Below are 18,888 nucleotides of genomic sequence, written 5' to 3' on the forward strand. Positions count from 1 at the left end.
AATGTGTCTGGGCTCATCTCTCTGTGTGTGTGTGTGTGTGTGCGTGTGTGTGTGTGTGTGTGTGCACGTGCACTGTGTGTGTGCACAGTTGAAGGCAGAATTAAAGTCGAACATTTAATTGAAAGATCAGCATCAAAACAGTGAAATAATCACATTCTAATGATCTTATAAGAGTCATTAATGGTGATTAGGCTGTGACTCGTCTTTAAGGTATTAAAGTCATTAGTGTGTCTTTAAAATGAATCGTGTGATGTAAATGTGACAGGATGTGTTTGGTTGTTTTGATCGTACGACGGCTTCATCTGAATATGTCTCAGTTTTTTCATTTGTTCAAACAAAATGTAGTTTTTTTTGTTCTTTCTCTTCATTGGTTCCTTGAAAGCTGTTGTTGATGTGATTCTTCGGCCATTTTAATTATGTTTATGTCTGCGTTTGTTTGTCTGTTAGCAGGATTACGTAAAAATTACTGGAAGGATTTACACCAAACCTGTGGCAGGATGTGGTTTGAATCAGGGAAGAACGTGTGATGGTGCAGATCCAAATATTATTTCGGATTTAGTGATTTTTAAATGTGTTTTCCTAAAGAGACAGTTGGTGCTTGGTGGAGGTATAAGCCGCTCTAGTTTTTCTTATAATGGATCTTTGAATCTAAATGTGTGATTGAAAACTCTACTCACCTGACATCCTGCAGTTTGTACAGAGAATATTGTTTGGTGATATTTATACTTAAATCATGGTCTCTCTCTCTCTCTCTCTCTCTCTCCAGATGCACCACCCTTCACTACGACTCTGATCTTCCTCCAACCTCCATCATCATCACCTTCCACAACGAGGCCAGATCCACCCTGCTGCGCACCATCAGGAGGTGACACACAAACGCACACTGATCACGTTGTTCTGCTGCTAATAATTTAATCTTCTACAATATTGTTTACTGGCAAAACTGGTTCATAATAATGGTTCTTGCCGTCGATTGATTGCAGATTTGCAGACGGTGGTTTGCTGAAGGTTTAGTTTTGTGAGGTTTAATCGATGCAAAGCCATTGATCTAATTTGTATTTACATGTTCTACTTGTATATGCAGTTTTATGACATTTAAATCTGCCAGAATAACGACCATCAAGAGCTTTAATCTTAATTAATGATTTAAGTATCAGCCGTCATTAAACTGTTGTGTTGAGCAAAGAAAATTCAGCTGCCCAAATTTACAGCAGAGATGCTGGGAGACACACACACACACACACACACACACACACACACACACACACACACACACTTAAACCCCCCTGACCCTAAATCTCTGAAGCATCGTTGTGTCTTTAAGTTTGATATCGGCAGGTTGTCGCACACACACACAACAAAAACAGACACACACACAGACACCTCCAGGTTTTGGCCTCGGTTCAGCTCATTATAGTGAGTCAGTCAGCAGGGACGTCTCCTGACTATCACAGAGGACACTGTGTGTGTGTGTGTGTGTGTCTGTGTCTGTGTGTGTGTCTGTGTCTGTGTGTGTCTGTGTGTGTCTGTGTCTGTGTCCTCCCTTCAGCCCTTCTCAAAGCTCTGCAGTTTTCAACCAATTAAAAGACAATCTGTCTCCCTGGGCCGCTCTGCTCCTATTGGCTCTGGCCCCCTGTATATACTGTGTGTGTGTGTGTGTGTGTGTGTGTGTGTGTGTGTGTGTGTGTGTGTGTGTGTGTGTGTGTGTGTGTGTGTGTGTGTGTGTGTGTGTGTGTGTGTGTGTGTGTGTGTGTGTGTGGAACCATTGCCGGTGCTTTTATTTGACAGGAAAACCTTTTCAAAATGAAAAAGTTACTTCCTGTTTTCTTTTAGTCTCCCTACAACCCACACGAAGATGCTTCTCTAGACCCAGAGGAAGTTGAATTATGAAAACTTTATGCATCGACACAATTATAACGCAAAGATTAATAATTGATCTTGTTTTACTGACATAACGACCCATTAGGGGAAACGCTTTTCAAGGCTCTGGGACAAATTGGCAGCTCGACTGTCTCATTACGCTGAATTCAGTGTTTTCAATAAACCCTGAGCTCCGCCTGCATCATCAGATCCAACCACGTGCTCAGTGTGACAGACACACACCAGCGATGTGGAAGTGATGGTGGCAGCTTTCAGCTCCAGACAGCTCCTACGCTAACTTTGTTCGTGCTGCAGCTTCCTGTTTCATGTTGTTTCTTTAAGGCAGAAACACTTTGCGTAACTTGAGAAGTTAACTGAGCTGGAACAGATCACTTGACATCTACACTCTGTGAATTAGTCACTGAATCCCGAGGAGGCAGCTGACGACGACAACAATCAGTCAACAGAGTGAAAACAGAGGAGACATGAAGTGGAGAGAAATATCTTTATGGAGCTTAATAGAAACTACGTTTTCAAAAAAGAGGTGTTTCCCAAGTATCTGTAATATTCATGAATGACCTCTGACCCCTTCTCGTTGTGGAGGGGTCAGAGGTCAGGATCAGGAAGTGCCTTGCTTCAGCAGATTTATTGGATCATCCTGTACTCCTGCAGGTTTTGGCTCATTAGCCAGTCGTCCTGACCCAAAGCAAACCATCAATTTCAGATGGATTTTCCTACCTGCAGTCATGCAGCCAGTAGTTCCAGCTTCCAGCGAAACGTGTGGATGCTTTCAGTTGTTGAGATTCGTAATCCGTCGTCGTGAAAGTCTGTTATGATTTAATGTTTCTATAGGAGTGCGTGAATTATGCATTCGATATTGTGTGATTGACGGCTAGTACCGTCCAATGGGTGCAGATGACAGGTGTAAGTGGGCGTGAAGTGTCCTCAAGCTCTCAGTCAGGCTCCACCCACCTTTCCTCCAAATATGGTTACTTCTCGTTTCAAAAAACCAAGATGGCGCTGGACACAGTGTCGAACTGAGGCTGTAAAACGACGGCTCAAAAGAAAGTTAGGATCTCAATGTGATTCCTTTGTCGGTCATTCACATGAGAACATGAACGCATCATAAAATTGTCCCAAGAAAAGAACAACGGCTGTTAGATGTCAGTGTTCTTTTAGAGGCTGCTGTTGTGCCCTTGAGCAAAGCATTTAATCCGCAGCCAGCAGCAGAGGACGTCGGTGGCTGCCAGATGTGACTGTGTGATAATGTGAAGCATCGAGCGGAGAAACCGCCTCATCATCATCTTTACGGGTGAATACTTCTGAAAAATGGCAAACTGCTTATTCTCCGATCTTCACTGGATCTGAGCTGAAAAAAAAAAGTTTACTGAAGATTTTCAGTCGTATGAAACGTGAGAGGATCTGAAAGATATTCAGACGAGGACGGCGACATTACAATCTGATTGAAAGTGTCAGTTTCCAAGCAGCAGTGGAGAGAAACTTGAATGGGCCGATAACGTCTAGATAAGTTTTCTTTTTACTGGGTAATAATGTCTCGCTCCAGAGACTCTGAAACACTGAAAGTGTATTGAATGCATGAAACCGCATCATAAAAGGGTTTAATTTAGGATCTTCTTGCACTTTGCAGACTCAACTTTAATAAGTTTGATTTCTGAGACAATGACGGGCACTTTGAAAGCTTTCATCTCCCGATCAAAGAGTTTCTTTCTGAGGGAGAGAGCCCGGCTGTGTCGATATTTAATCAAGCTCTGATCTGAAGAATTGATCTTATTTCTCTGTGCCAGAGATAAGCAGGTGGAGAGAGGGTTTTTTGGTTTTGTATTGGTTGAGCGTGTTTGGTTGCTGCATGTGTGTGTCTGTGTGTTCATGTGTGTGTCTGTGTGTTCATGTGTGTGTCTGTGTGTTCATGTGTGTGTCTGTGTGTTCATGTGAAACAGCCTCCGGAGCTGCAGAGGATCCATTGTTACAGACGCAGGAACGTCGCCTTAGCTAATTTACAGACTGACTGATTTTATTACTAATTACTTTTTTTAAATCTTAAAATACCTTTTCGCCAAAGCTGCACACAAGGTGCCAAGTATTATCTTTTTTAAATTGTTCATTAACAGACATTTTAAAGGACTTTGATCTGTGAGATCGTTGATTTCTCCAGTTTGGGGGATTGGCTCCACCAAGGAGGTTATGTTTTCACCCCTGTGCCTCTTTTTGTTTGGAAGTAATGTTGCACAAAAACTACGTCATGGACTTTCAGGGAAGAACCCATTAATTACAGGTGTGGATCCAGATCAGGGGTGAGAATCCAGGAATAGTTTTTCACTTTAAAGTTGTGAGATGGGACCTTTTCACATTTTCACTGATTTCACGATGAATAATTAATGTTAATAATTGTCATTTTATAGATATTAAAGTCATTCCACAGCAACGTCTGTGCAAAGACTCAAATACCTGGATTCTCGTCACTTAGCCGTCTAACTAGCCGCTCGGCCTGTGACCCGGCCAACCAGCCGTCCTGCTCTGCTCAGCAGTCGTTGGGTGGGAGCGTAGAAATGCAGCTTCTAGATCAGCACCAGCTCAGCACTTTCTGCTTCAGCGGACCTGAAAACGCAGAGTAAAGAGCTTGGGTCACTTCCCCTGCAACTGATCACTCAGGATTTAGTGGGAAGCGGTCGTTAGGTAGATTTATAATCTTCGGTTTCTGCTGCAGTCGTGTCCGAGGCCAATCTTGGACTCTGCTTGTTCTACCTCCATTTTGATCTCCTTCCTGCTCGCTCAGATTTAAAAGTGCTGATTGACAGCTGTAATGAGACAGGAGTATGTACAGATCATCAGTGATAACACTGTTTATTGCATGTTGCATTATTATCTGATCATGTTATACTGTTGATACAGCACCACAGTGTCATCAGGCTGTAATTATACTATAGATTATTGTAGATTAGCTGTGATTAAACTGTGTTTAATGTGGACAGACTGGTTTTTTGATCCCAGTGCAGCTCTGTAGATCAGCAGTGATGAGACAGTATTTACCGGCTGCAGATTTACAGCGTCATACATCACGGGTGGTGAGACAGAAGAGAAGAGAACAGGACGTATCGAGGGGCTGAATCAGGATTTCTCTCCAACAACAGTTTCTGTGGATCTGCTGTGAAAGGTTTTCTGTCAGAGAAAGATTTAAGATGAAAGGGAAAAAGTCCTGTCGATCATTTAACGACAAAATAATTATTGCTGCATATTAAAAAAAACCATAGTCGGGGGGAAGATGGTGGGAAGTGGAGGTGGTGTAATGAGTTCCTCCAGCGAGGTGGAGGATGGAAGAAGTCAGCTGACCAATCAGGCAGAGAGAGGGAGCAGAAGTGAGCTCGGTGGAAAGCTGCAGAGGGGATACAAAATAAAAGAGTAAAATTTGTGCCCAGAGCAAAGTGTAATATTGCAGAACAGTAGAAATTAATTTGACTTCTCACCTGTAGGGAATGGAGTTGGAAAAAAAACAATTCAGCAGCTGATTTACAACAGGAATAAAAAAAAGAAAAGGGAGGGAAGAGGTGTGTTTGTACAGGAAGCGACCGAGCAGAACTAACTCACAACAGAGGAAAGCTTCACTTCTTCAGGTGTAAATAAATCCATGAATCCTGGGCAGCAAGAGGAAGGAGAATTAAAGTGGAGGTTTGCAGATGTGTCGCATGTTTGGACACATCTGTCGTCATGGAGACAGAATAAAGTGAAATGTGCTTTAACAACTGGAGCTTGAGAGATTTGTTCTGCTTGATGTTCAGAGGTTTTGTAATTAGGACTTTGGATCCAGAGGGAATTTCTTTTCTTCTCGTAGACTTTTTTTTTACAAACAAACAAAAATAACAAAATGATTGAGATGTGACTGATGCTGTTTCAGGACCATGGACAGCTCAGGTTTTCTGGTTGTAGGACGGGTGTGAACTTTATTCTGCTTGTTTGCTGAGCTTTAAATTTACCATAAAACATATTAGCTATAAAATAAATAGTTTTCTATGAATTATTCATTCATTTAAAAACTCGCACTCTAGTTCTACCTATAAGTGCTTTTTTATTTTATTTTGAAGCAGTAGTTTTATGTTGCTATCATTTAGAGTATTGCATGGATAAATCAAGATTTTCATTTTATGGGACAAAAACTGCCCCTCACAGTTTTTACCGGCGCCCTCCGTCCCTCCGTACTGTATAAGTTACAGAATTGATTATAGAGAGAAATAACAGCAGAGGTGGAGAAATTGATCTGTTTCATACAAAACTCTGATCCCCATGTTTCTTCTTCACCGCTCCTCATCCTGCACATTGAGGATATTTCTCTATAAATCATCGTTCCTTCAGAATCACTTAAAATCAACTTCTTCAACCTTGATGAGGCTTAAACACGGACCTGGATGTCTCCCAGCTGCACCTGTTTCATGCAGGAGGCCTGGTAGCACAGTTAGCGAGCTAATTGACTGTCCGTCCATCTGTCCGTCCTCTAAACCGCTCATCCTGCTCAGGGCCGAGTGGAGCTGGACGCTGCCTCAGCACGAGCTTGGCAAGAAGTGGGAGAAGTGCCGGAGAGGTTTCCAGTCTCAGCAGTTCACAAGACACAAAGTCGATCCCACCCATCAGCTGCTCTGTTCATCTCAGCTCTTTTGATACCAAATGTGATGGGTTGCAACCCGAGGTCCTCAGCGAAGGTTTTATTAGGGAAGTGCCCCAACTCTTTGAAACTGGCTCCTTCTCCTCTTTTTAATCCAACTTTAAAGTTACATCTTAGTGTGAAAAGGTTTTTTCTCAGGACTTCAGATCTGAATTCACCTTTTTAACTTTTAATGTAAAAGGTTTTTATCCAGGCTCTGAACTGACTGACATTTTAATGTCTGCTCTGTAATGTGCAGCGATCTGCAACATATAATACTAATGATAATAAAATCTGACTAAGGTGTGACCGTCTGCGTGGATGGTAAAAACTGTACAGACGATGGCGCGAGTGCAGCAAACAGCTAAGTTAGAGATCGTTTAATTCATTCTGAGAAGTTCTAATTCTAAACGTGGAACTGCGGTCGTGCACGCGGAGCAGAAATGCTCGTGGTTACGGTTCTGTGCACTCGTATCATGTGTTTACTTGCTCTAGATGAGGGATGGATGTTTCTGGTCGGATGGTTGTTGCCGCTGCTTCTAAAGAGCTGATGACCTGCACCATGGCCGACAGTCAAGTGTGACATCACCTCTCTTTGTCTTTTTGAAAAACAACGTGCGTTGGTTGGCAGCTTTATATCCTCGCCGCCTCGCTGTGCTGTGAGCGGCGGCGGCGGCGGCTCCTGTGGGAACCGAACCCCTCACGCAGCATCAGCACCCATTTAGCAGCAGCATCATCCACTGCCAGCGAGCAGGGTTAAATTCCCACCGGGGCCACACGCAGCTGTGGAAACTCGATCTCGCGGCACTCTGGATGAAAAGTGCTCTCCAAATGGCAGCTGTGGGTAATGAAAATCCCCCAAAAAAACTCCTCCCTAAAATTGATATATAGAAAGTTGGAAACGAGCAGCGCAGATATAGAGCCGCTATTCTGTGGCAGCCGACTGTGGTATTGTCGGCGGTGATAATATTTTCTGTGAGCTGGAGATAGCTGCTCCCGCCACACGCCTGAGGGGAGGTTAAGCCTCATCGCTAGTGGCCTGTGAACCAGAGGGGGAGGGAGGGGTTGTACAGAGAGAAACATAGATTGTGTTCATCCATACCTGTCTTGCTCACTGTAAAATAGATGGATGGATAGATTAGGAAAGACAGAGGGACGGAGAAAGAGATGAAGGGAATAAAAAGAGACGTCAGGAATGACAGAGGACACACGATGGATCTCTGCGCTGATTGATTCACTGAACGCTTTAATGTGAACTAATGAGATAAATACTCTTATTTTCTTTCCACTCCGTCGCCTCATTTCTCTTTTTCATTCACCCCATCCCCCCATCCTCAGGCCCTCGTTCCTCCCTTTCATTTATTTGCTTGCCCCCCACCACACACACCTTCCTCCCTCCTCCCTCCCTCCCTCCCTCCCTCCTCCATCTCATCCATCAATCCGTTCATCCATCTCCTCTGATCGGCCCTCGACTCCACGGAGAGAGAGAGACTTAGAATCAGGGTTATTTGTCTCCCTTACTAGCCTGCCATCTCTCTCTCTCTCTCTCTCTCTCTCTTTATTATCCCTCACTCTTTCATCTCGCTTCACCTCCCCCTCCCTCCCAGCATCCATCACTCCTCCTGATGGGGTCCGGTGCTTCGGAGACTCATAAGTTTGCTCCACACCTCCTCCTCCGGCATTATCCACCCGCGCTCCTCTTATTCCCTCATCCCTCGCTCCCCTCGCCACTTTCACCTCCTCCTTTTGGTCCTGTCTCAATCAACCAGTGTCCCGTCCATTCCTCCCTCCTCTTGTATTCTCTTCATTTCTCTCTTCTCTTCCTGCGTTTTACTTTTCTCACTCAATTTCTTTTTAGTTTCATCCCTTGTTCTTGGAAAATCTCTCTCCCTTTCCATTTCTTTGTTCCTTGCCCCCAATTCTTCATTCTGCTTCAGTCCTTCTCCTTCATCCCTTCTTCCTCTCTCTACATCCTTTTCTTCCTCATTCTTGTCATTCAAACCTTTTCTTTCCTCTTTTCCCCTCCTTCTTTTTCCTCTTCCATCTTTTTTACCCTGCCCTTCCTCCCTTCATTCTCTCTTCCAACCTATCCCACTATCTCCTTCCTTTCTTCCTCCCTATCAATTCATTCTATCTATTCTTTCTTCATTCCCTCGCTCGTTTATTTCTTTTAGTCCATCCTTCCCTTTATATTCCAGTTTCCTTCTTTCTCTCCTTTCCTTCCTCCCTCATTCAACACTGTATATTTCCTTTTTCTTCCCCTATTCATCCCTCTATCCCTTTCTCTTCACCTCCTCTGTATGCCTTCATCTCCCTTGTTCATTTTTCATTCATCCTCTGTAAATATCATCTTCCCTCTTCCATTTTTTAATCCTGCCCTCACTCACCTCCTCACGCTCTTCTTTCTCCTTCCCTTCCTCCTCTCTTTTGTTCTGCTTCTCCTTTCCTCCCCTTTCTCCCATCTCTCTCCCTACACTCACTCCTCCTCCCTCTCTCCGTCTGCACCTTCATTCAGAGCGAGTGATGAACGCTCAGGTTATTGAAATAAAACGGAGCAGAACAAAATGTGTTTTCTCATTTTCTTCCTGTAAAAGTTATGAATTTTTTATGTTTCAATCTCCCTCTTTAATGAAACTGTTTTTTTTAGAGGCAACATGTTTCACATTTTCATAACAGGAATTTGAGCTGACATTTTCAATATGTTGTTTCATATGGTGTGCTGCATGCTTAATGGGTTCATGACCAGCTGAGTGTGTGTGTGTGTGTGTGTGTGTGTGTGTGTGTGTGTGTGTGTGTGTGTGTGTGTGTGTGTGTGTGTGTGTGTGTGTGTGTGTGTGTGTGTGTGTGTGTGTGTGTTGGCATTTACTTGTCAGCCTCCTGTATATTGTACATGTATGTTTGTGCATATTTAAGACTCTTTTCTTTTGTCGCTTTCTTTCTCTTCAGTGTTTTAAACCGAACTCCGGTTCATCTCATCCATGAAATCATCCTGGTGGACGACTTCAGCAACGACGGTGAGACACACACACACACACACACACACACACACACACACACACATTCCTGGTCTCTTCCAGGTCAGAGATAACAGAGATGAGACCTCCATACCAGGTCAGAGGGAGGAATGTGTCCCGAGCAGCTGGGTCCACAGTCTCAGGATCACAATGGAGATGAGAAAACACCTTCGTTCTGGGTCAAAGGGGAGAAAGTCGAGCTGTGTGAACGTCCAGCAGCGACGTCCACAGAGTCCAGGGGTGGTTTAGATTTACCTGAAAACAATGAAACTGGAGATATCTAAATATTCTAAATATAAGATACAAGATATAAAAGCGGAATCGACACGTAGACGACACGGAAAAAAAACGAGTTTATGCGAATAAGAGCGAATGCGTGAGGTTATCTCCACAGCGGAACTAAAGCGTAACGTCCTGTCACCATCTGATGCTCCACCCCTCGCTGAACGCTGCGTTGTGGTTGTTGTCTGCGCGGAGAATCTCCTGCTGCGTTGTTAATGTGTGAAATGCAAACTCTGGAGAATGTGTGAGACATCCTCCTCCTGAGTTCATGTGAAAATGACCAGGACGGATTTCCATGAAACTTGGTGGAAGGATGTGGTATCGGTCAGGAGAGAGAACCCATTCAATTGTGGTGCAGATGCAAGAAATGTTTTTTACTTAAACATTGCAAGATAAGACGTTTAAAAAAAATAAGGCTTATGAGTGGGTCAACATTTCTTTTCTGCCTCAGTTCCTCACAAGAGTTTCCTTTCATCACGTAGAGAAGGAGCAGCCGCCTCCTCCGGGTCGAAGGTCTCTGATGGAGGTTTCATTCAGGGCCACGTAACTTTGACACCGTGTGACACAAGATTTCTTTGTTCCTCAAGCGTGTTTTTATTCGGTTCTTTTCACCTCATAAATACTTGTTTTGAATCCTGTTTTAATATTAATTTATTTTTGGTAAATGATTCATATCCCAGCAGCTGTTTCTGCCTCTTTTTCCTGCCTCTTTTAATTTTGACAGTTTCCACCAGAGCACGTTTTCAACATGTACTACAGCATTATTTAAAATACAATTTTAATGCAACTCAAAAATCCAGCGGGGAGCACACAGCCGGCTGCACAGCAACTAAACAACATGTCTGAGCCGTCAAACTGAAAACTGTCGCCCTGCTGCTGCCGAGCGTTTTAACAAGCTGCTAATTTCCCTGTAGAGTTTTAGAGAAAATTATAAAAACATCACACAGCACGCGGGATTCTGTTTTATATTATTCTTTTATTCCTTTTGCTTGATACTGTTTTTCTTTTCCAGAAAGTGACTGTCAGCTTCTCATCAAACTGCCCAAAGTCAAATGTCTCCGCAACAACAAGAGAGAAGGTATGTGTGTGTGTTTGTGTGTGTAGATGTGTGTGTGTGTGTTATAGGTGTGCATTTGCTTGTTTATGTTTACTAATGAGAATTTACATTTGCATTTTCAGCGTGAACATTTGCATTTTTAATTATCTATACTTTGTTTGTTTGCATTCCTGCATTTCTGCATACATTTGTCTGTGTGTGTGTGTGTATGGGGACCATAGCTCAGTCCTGATGAGGCAAACCTTAATTTCCGAGCTCCTGGTTGAGGTCGGGGGTCGGCTGTGAGCTGTGAGCTGTGAGCTGTGGGTTTGTTAGGTTTACTCATGAATTGGTTCTGGTTAAGTCGGGGTTGAAAACGTGTTCTTATTTTGTGCTGCGAGGGAAATGGACACAGAGAGATCGTCCAAACCAAACTTAATGATTGGTGAAAATAAAAGGAAACAATAAGGAAATCGAATAATTAAATGGTCTTTATTTACATGTTACTCACACTTTAGTGGCACAACCGTATGACCCCATTTTCAGGCTCAGTATCTTAGCCCCAGGATGCTTTAGCATGAGGACTGGGGGAGCCAGGGATCAAACCACTACCCGCATTACCCCCCGAGCCACAGCCGCCACATTGAATAAGAGAAGATTTTAAAAAATCTGGCTGTTTAATTAAAAAGTGATGAAACATTTTAACATGACAATTTGTAATGAATAATAATAAAAGCAATAATAACTAACATGAAATCCATAGAAGTTTATTTTAAGTGTTTAAACCGATTAACGAGATCTGACATAACTCGTAATAGAAATCTATGGTTGAGTTTTGACTGTCTACAATGGAACGTTAATGAGAAGTTCAGAACAGCTGCCTGTGAGCTGTGATGGACATGGAGCCAGTGAGGTGGGGGGGGGGAACTGAAGATAAAACATCCTCCACGGAAACAGAAATACCTGAAACCAAAATACCAAAAACACAACCTGCGTAAAAGCAGCCAAATGTCTAAATAACTGCAGTGTGGAGATTTAATGCTTCAATCACGCTGATGTTGTTTCTCAGTTTAATGGCTGACGAGTCGTGCATCATGTCTACGCTTGTCATTCCTCTATGAAATCCATTTGGAGCTGCTGCCACGCTCTTAAATTTAGAAATGTGAGTGAAAGCAAAACACAAATTGACTTGACAGCTCGACAATGTGACGGAGTCGTGAGCGTTCTGGGAACTGAAAACGTTTTACGGAGCAGAAAAGGGTTCGGAAAGATTAATCCAGTTCCTCAGCAGACGATCCCGGTTGAATGTTCAGGATCAGGAGTTCAAAACGAAGATGGAGGAGGAACGTTGTTTATTTTTGTTCGTCAATTTGACCTGATGCACCCAGTGATCGGTCTGTGATGCTTCCTCTTTATAGATCTGACATAGACTTATTATTAAAAGTACATGAAATTTAGCTTAGATAACATTTGTTTTTGTAAATTTAGGTGGTTGTGGATTAGTTGAAACCTAATTCTTAAGTATGATATGTGACATGTATCTGCACATTATTCTTATGAGCAATATTCTGTGCAAAACCAATATTAATTGGTTTGTCTCTTGTCAGATTTGAAATAGATTTTCAGCTTTTCATAAGTAATTTCTTGGTTCTGCTTTGTCTTGTACAATGAGAATAAACTCTCTATTTAAGAGTGAGTACAAAGAACTAACTTTAACTATATTAATATGAAGAAATAATTGGACCCCAGGAGGGTTCAAATCAATAAGAAGTGACAGAAATGACCACTTTCAAAAAAGCTCTACGTCTGAAAGCTGCATGTTGCACCTGAGATGTAATTTCCTCCCAGAACACGATCCCGCTGTGTCCGAGCCTGTGACAGCGCTGTAATTAAAGCAGCGTGTTAGAGCCACTTAGTCGTTGTTCAAACCTTTTTATATAACACACAATGCATGCAATTTTCAAAGCCATTTCAGGTTATAACTTGAAAGTTGAAAATGTCGTTCTCCTGTTCAGTGTGAACGTTCCGCTCTGACCTCAGCGCCGTGGTCACCGGGGCTCGAGCAGAAAACACTGAAACGCTTCTAACGCTGGTCGTTGTCTCGGCTGAGAGCTTTTTATACCTCCTCGTCTTTTAGAGTCACTTCCTTCCCCCCTCTCTCTCTTTGTATAACTACAGCAACACTTGTCCTACATAATGTCACTGATGGATTTCATTATCGCGCACTCACGTCGCACACACACACACACACACACGCACACACACACACACACACACACACACACACACACACGCACGGTTCATCCGTTTGGCTTGTTAACAGTTTATGGCTTCAGGCCTCCTGACTTGATCGTGTGTTTAATGCCCATAAAAACTCACCAGGCGGATGGTGTCTGTGCTCGGTCCCAAACGTTCACATGTTCGATCCTGTGTAAAGAATTTACGAGGAACACTTTCATAACGTGTTCTTATCCGAGAATCACCTGCATTCAGACATTTTATTATTTATTGTTGCTGCCGCCAACGAGGTTACGTTTTAGACGTGAGACCGGTTTGAAGGACGTGTCTGTGGGTCGGGGGACGGATCCGGTCATTTTCTTTCACTTTCTTTAACATTGTAAACGGTGTTCCACAGCGTTAAGGGCGCTGGCGAGCAACGAGCCGTCTGATGCCGAGTATCACGGGTGTTAAAGAACCAACCAGCCCAGTTTCAGCTCTGTTGCTAAGGGGGGGGCGAGCTGGTGCCAAAGATCACAGAAGCGTCTCTTGTTGGAGGCCTCGTCCTTCGGAGGCTGCATTTGAAGACGATTGCGGCGCGAATGAACTGTTTCAGTTGGACGACTCCTCCACATGTGTCCTTCCACCCCCGAGCAACAGAGGCTCCACCAGGTGCATATCCCGTGATTCATTGCGCTTCTCTGACAAACAGTTCTTTAGAGCGGTAATGGCGGCAGACGGAGAGGTGACAACCTCAGCCGAATTCATTTTCAAATCAACCTTTTCAACCCGAGCTTTTTCGTCCGTAGCTCTGTTGCTAGGTGACGGCTGTACGGGCGGAACAAGCTGCTGATGCAGGATGACCAGAGCGACCACCACAAAGACCACCTCCTTTGTGTGTTTTGAATATTGTAATGTCCACAGTGTGCAGAGACTTGGCTCTTACATCACTCACCAACTGGGTGTGTGTGTATCACCAGTAGCCAACTGTGATTTCCCTCAACAGCACAGTCGGATTCATCTCAGATATTTCCTGTTAGTCTCCATATCCGTTAGTCTGCGTTGGAACGTTTCCAGCTCGGGTGGGTCCCTCCTCGCCGTCTTCACTGAGAAGTGCATCGTGTGCAGATTGGTCCAACCTGCTGAATCCCTACATGTCTGTCTTCTGGCAGAGCTTCGGAGCTGTGAGGAGGCTTTTTGCACAACACAGATGTAGACGATCGTACAGTATGTCGGGGGACATACTGAACGTACAGATCAACAGCAGAGGAGAGGACTGTTAGTTTCACTCCGAAAAGCTTCAAGGACACATTCTGCTTCTTCAGTGTTTATTCCCTCCAGCGGGTTTATAGGTTTATTGTTAAAAATCCCAAACTCTGTAAAGTGAGCTCCCCCAGAAAACACTGCAGCTCCAGCCGCAGACACTGATGTTTCCTGAACATTAGAGCATTTAAACATTTTACAGAAACAACACAATAAACCATGCATTGTGGAGGAGGAACTGTACGAGAGAGAGAGAGAGAGAGAGAGAGAGAGAGAGAGAGAGAGAGAGACACACACACAGAGAGAGAGAGAGAGAGAGAGACACACACACACACAGAGAGAGAGACCACACACAGAGAGAGAGAGAGAGAGAGAGAGAGAGAGAGAGAGCACACAGAGAGAGAGAGAGAGAGAGAGAGAGAGAGAGAGAGGAGAGAGAGAGACACACAGAGAGAGAGAACACAGAGAGAGAGAGAGAGAGAGAGAGAGAGAGAGAGAGAGAGAGAGAGAGAGAGAGGTTTGCAGTTTGTTGTGTTGAGTCATTAATCTCATCACTCGCCTCCAGCTTCACTTCAGACTTCAGGCTGTTTCCGGTCGAGTGAGGACCGAGCGGAATGTCCTCACTTTTAAGGTCGAACGCAGCTGTGATAGGTGGAGATAGTTATCAAGTTATCAGTGCAGATTAACACTGTCCCCTGTACACAGCCCATCCTGCAGTGTGTGTCTGTGAGTGTGTGTGTGTGTCTCTGTGTGTGTCCATCCATCCAGAAAATAAAGCCTTATTGAGGATGAAATGGGATTTTTAATTGGCTGAGCCTTGGCCTAACACGGCCGCATGAAACTTCACGGCCCCTCGTACAATGTCACCGACACACACACACTCACTCACAATGGACACAACGCACAGTCACTATACACACACAGACACACAGACACACACACTCACACACTCACACACACACACACTATGTCTTCATGTCAGGGAGTATTGATTAGACCATTTAGTCCAAATGGAAGAGAACACTGGCCCTCATCAGGGAGACCTCCCTAACAGGCTCATTTACACACACACACAGTTTCTTTCTGCAACACAACTGCAATCAGCTGACACACACATTTACTGTCGCTGACGCTAACCTCCACTCCCATCCCCTCTGTTTAGAAAAATCGAGACACACACACACACACACACACACTTTAGGACAGACCCACACATGCAGAGTGTGATGGGCCTGTTAAAAGGTTGTGTCCATGTCTGACAGGGCCTTTAAGAGCCCTGCATCGATCCCCCTTTGCTGACTGACTGAGGGGGGGAGTGAGGAGGGGGAGAGGCAGAGTCAATGTCAATGAGTCGAGCAAGGCACTAACACTGCCGAGGTTCAGGGTTCCATCGCCTGCAAATACTCCGTGTGGACCAACATGGCGTCACCGCCGCAGGCCGACACACAGCATGTGTGTGTTTGGAAGACGGAGGCTGTGAGTGTGTGTAACCGATAGTCACAGCTCGTAAGCGTGAAAGTTGATTTATATATCGTCTTATCCGATCTGCCGCCCTGAAAGGAATCAATTTCAGCTGGCAAAGTGGGAGATTTGAATTCAGCAGGGAGCGGCTCTAAGGCCGTGTGTTCGATACCAGCTGTGTGTATGTCGGCCTGGAAGTGTACTTTCATCTCCCTTGGGCAAATATGGAGGAGGCGGGGTTTAATGACAGACAGCCGTCAGCCAACGGGGGGCGAACGAGGCCCCTTGGCTTCATGTCGTTCTTCTTTATACTTTATGATAAAACCACAGGCCCAACTGATGGAGGCGCAGGGGCTCATCATCAAATGTATCAAATGAAGTGAATGTGAACTCTCTAATCCTCACGGTTATAATCTGGATCTTCATTAAACCAACACACGTCTCTGTTTGTGTTCAGGTCTGATCAGGTCCAGAGTGCGAGGGGCCGACGCTGCGAGGGCCGGGGTCCTGACCTTCCTGGACAGTCACTGTGAGGTCAACAAGGACTGGCTGCCTCCGCTCCTGCAGAGGATCAAACAGGTGACGACAGTGTGTGTGTGTGTGTGTGTGTGTGTGTGTGTGTGTGTGTGTGTGTGTGTGTGTGTCTGTGTGTCTCTGTGTGTGTGTGTGTGTGTGTGACGACAGTGGTCGAGGTGAACTATCCCCATGGGAGAAAATAGCTGTCGGTCTGATTGCCTCTCATTAAGAAATAAGTGCTGCACTCTCTCCTTCACCCCTCGGCTCGTCTCCTTCTCTTGTTTCGTCTCCTCACCTCCTCCCCCTTCTCTCTTTTTACCGCTCGTCACTTCATCCTCCTCTTTCTCACCTTGCCCTCCTGTCTGTCCTCCAGTGTCATCGTCTCCTCTCCTCTTTTCTAATCACGTCTCTCTTCACCTCATCCCTTCTCCTCTTTCCCTCCATGCCACCTCTAGATCTCTCATCTCTTCCAATTCCCCCTGCTCTCCTATTTGCTCTCGCCCTCCCACCTGCTGTCAGCTCCCTTCTCCTCATCTCTTCTCCTCAATAACCTTCTATACCTCCTTTCTTTCTCCCTCCTTTCACACCATCTTTCTCTTATTTCATCCCCCTTTTCCTCTGCCAATCCCTTCATGTTCTCAGCTGTCGCCTCCTGCTCCGATGCATCAAGTCAACAGTTGTTTCTGCTGATATTAAAGACCTGTGATCTCCATCAGCACAGCAGCGATCAATAAGTAAAACCACCACGGAGCCTGATTCTGCAGCTGCACCAACATATCATCCATATTCATACTCACGGTGTGTGTGTGTGTGTGTGTGTGTGTGTTCTGTGAGTGTGAGTGAGTCATTTGTCACTGTCTGTCCGCTCACTTTATAGTCATATATTTAGATTTAAATGTATGAGGTATCGATCCAGGTAAACAAACACACACACACACACACACACACACACACACACACACACACACACACTGTTATGAAGCTGAAGTTCTGCTCAGCTTCCAGGTGAACGTCTGTTCTACTTGCTTTCATTGCCCAGTTTCTGATTCCATTCATGCATCATATTTTTCTGTGCATATTCTAAACTACATTTGTCTCCTACCATGAAAACAACTTTATTAATCCCACTGGGGCCAATTCATCCTGAAGAGCTTGTACAAATACAACATACACCGACAGATGCAAGATGCAGCGGAGCTAAATGAGGGTTTAGGATAAATACTAAATGAATAACAAAGTTAATGACAATGCAAAGTTATGGCTAAACAAAGATAAAGAAGGGTTTAATAATCGATGCACCATTTAAAAGACAGATTGCAGAAGGATAAATGATTATGAGAAGCGCAGCATTAGTTAGATTTACAAAGTCAAATACGACGACGTGGGATACGTTGTTATGTTAGCAACTTTTAAATGTTCTTTTTATTGTACGATCGGACAAAGGAAGAAATCCTTGTTATGTTGACTATTATCGTGATAAATAATTCACCTGTCTCAGTTTTAATTTTATTGATTTGGTCTAAAGTTCGGCAGCAAATATCAAAAAGTTAAACCCATCGTTCTAAAAATATAAAGAACTCCAGCTTCACTGCATTTTCTTCAGGTCTATATTTTATCATCTCAGGAAGGCAGAGCCACTGTAGCTCTGGCTCATACACCGTGCACGCTCTCCGTGCACGCTCTCCGTGCACGCTCTCCGTGCACGCTCTCCGTGCTCCCTCTCTGCTCCTGTAATTGGTCTGTTCCCCGTTTCTTTATTCTGTGAATGAGGTTGGAGATTCTGCAGGTGAAAGTCTTTTCTCTGCTAATCCACGAGGGCACAATATTCTTATCGGTGTTAAAACATGAAGCATATCACTTACTCACTGAACCAACCTTAATAATGTTTCCCAGGAAAGATATTCAGATATAAGGAATAAACCTGAAGACACAGATTCACTGCTCATTGTCGGGTTTTTACCAAAAGTTTAGTTTATACATATAATAGTTGGTAAATGGACTGTATTTATATATACTTTATATACTTGACATTCACTCAGTGCTTCCATCTATATCTCCGTCCATCAGTCGTGCATCTCATTATGACATGATAGTGATGATAACATCCTGTTGTGATGGATCGGTAATTAACAAACGAAGGTCTGGCGCTGACACCGGATGTGTTTCCCGTCGCTCCTCCTCCTCATTAGAACGTTGTCTTTTCAAAATTAAGATGGGGAAACAACAACATAAGAAATGGCTGAAATTAAGAAATCGTTCCCAAGCGATTTGAGAATAACACTCATCCAATTACAACCGTAATGTCGCGGATGCCTCGCCCTGAGTGCTGCACACTGTCATTACCCTAACAGCCATTAAAGCAGATGCAGTGCTTTGTAATGTGGCCGGAGCTGTAGAGGGAAGCAGTCTGCGTCCCCTTGTACTGACCCTGCAGCTAATGGTCCAGAACCGCTCCACCTGCTCTGGAATATCACCGGCTGAAGACGCATCCAGCCATTTGGCCAAACTAATAGAGGGACACTCCATGATTTAGCAGGGAGCTCAGGTCTGGAACGTGTGTGTGTGTGTGTGTGTGTTGTACTTTTATC

At 44.2% G+C, this 18,888-nt stretch overlaps 1 protein-coding gene across 2 annotated transcripts in view; it reads left to right on the forward strand.

Annotated features, from left to right (window-relative positions):
- The window catches only part of galnt14 (UDP-N-acetyl-alpha-D-galactosamine:polypeptide N-acetylgalactosaminyltransferase 14 (GalNAc-T14)), a 108,000-nt gene that overhangs the window by 65,288 nt on the left and 23,824 nt on the right, over nt 1–18,888 (forward strand). For both annotated transcript variants that reach the window (XM_035144410.2, XM_035144411.2), the window contains 4 exons: nt 767–865; nt 9,458–9,525; nt 10,820–10,885; nt 16,242–16,363. In XM_035144410.2, the coding sequence (XP_035000301.1) occupies nt 767–865; nt 9,458–9,525; nt 10,820–10,885; nt 16,242–16,363 (355 nt within the window). The remainder of the gene's footprint in view (nt 1–766; nt 866–9,457; nt 9,526–10,819; nt 10,886–16,241; nt 16,364–18,888) is intronic.

Source organism: Hippoglossus stenolepis, chromosome 20 (assembly GCF_022539355.2).
Source record: "Hippoglossus stenolepis isolate QCI-W04-F060 chromosome 20, HSTE1.2, whole genome shotgun sequence".
NCBI classification, from domain to species: domain Eukaryota; kingdom Metazoa; phylum Chordata; class Actinopteri; order Pleuronectiformes; family Pleuronectidae; genus Hippoglossus; species Hippoglossus stenolepis.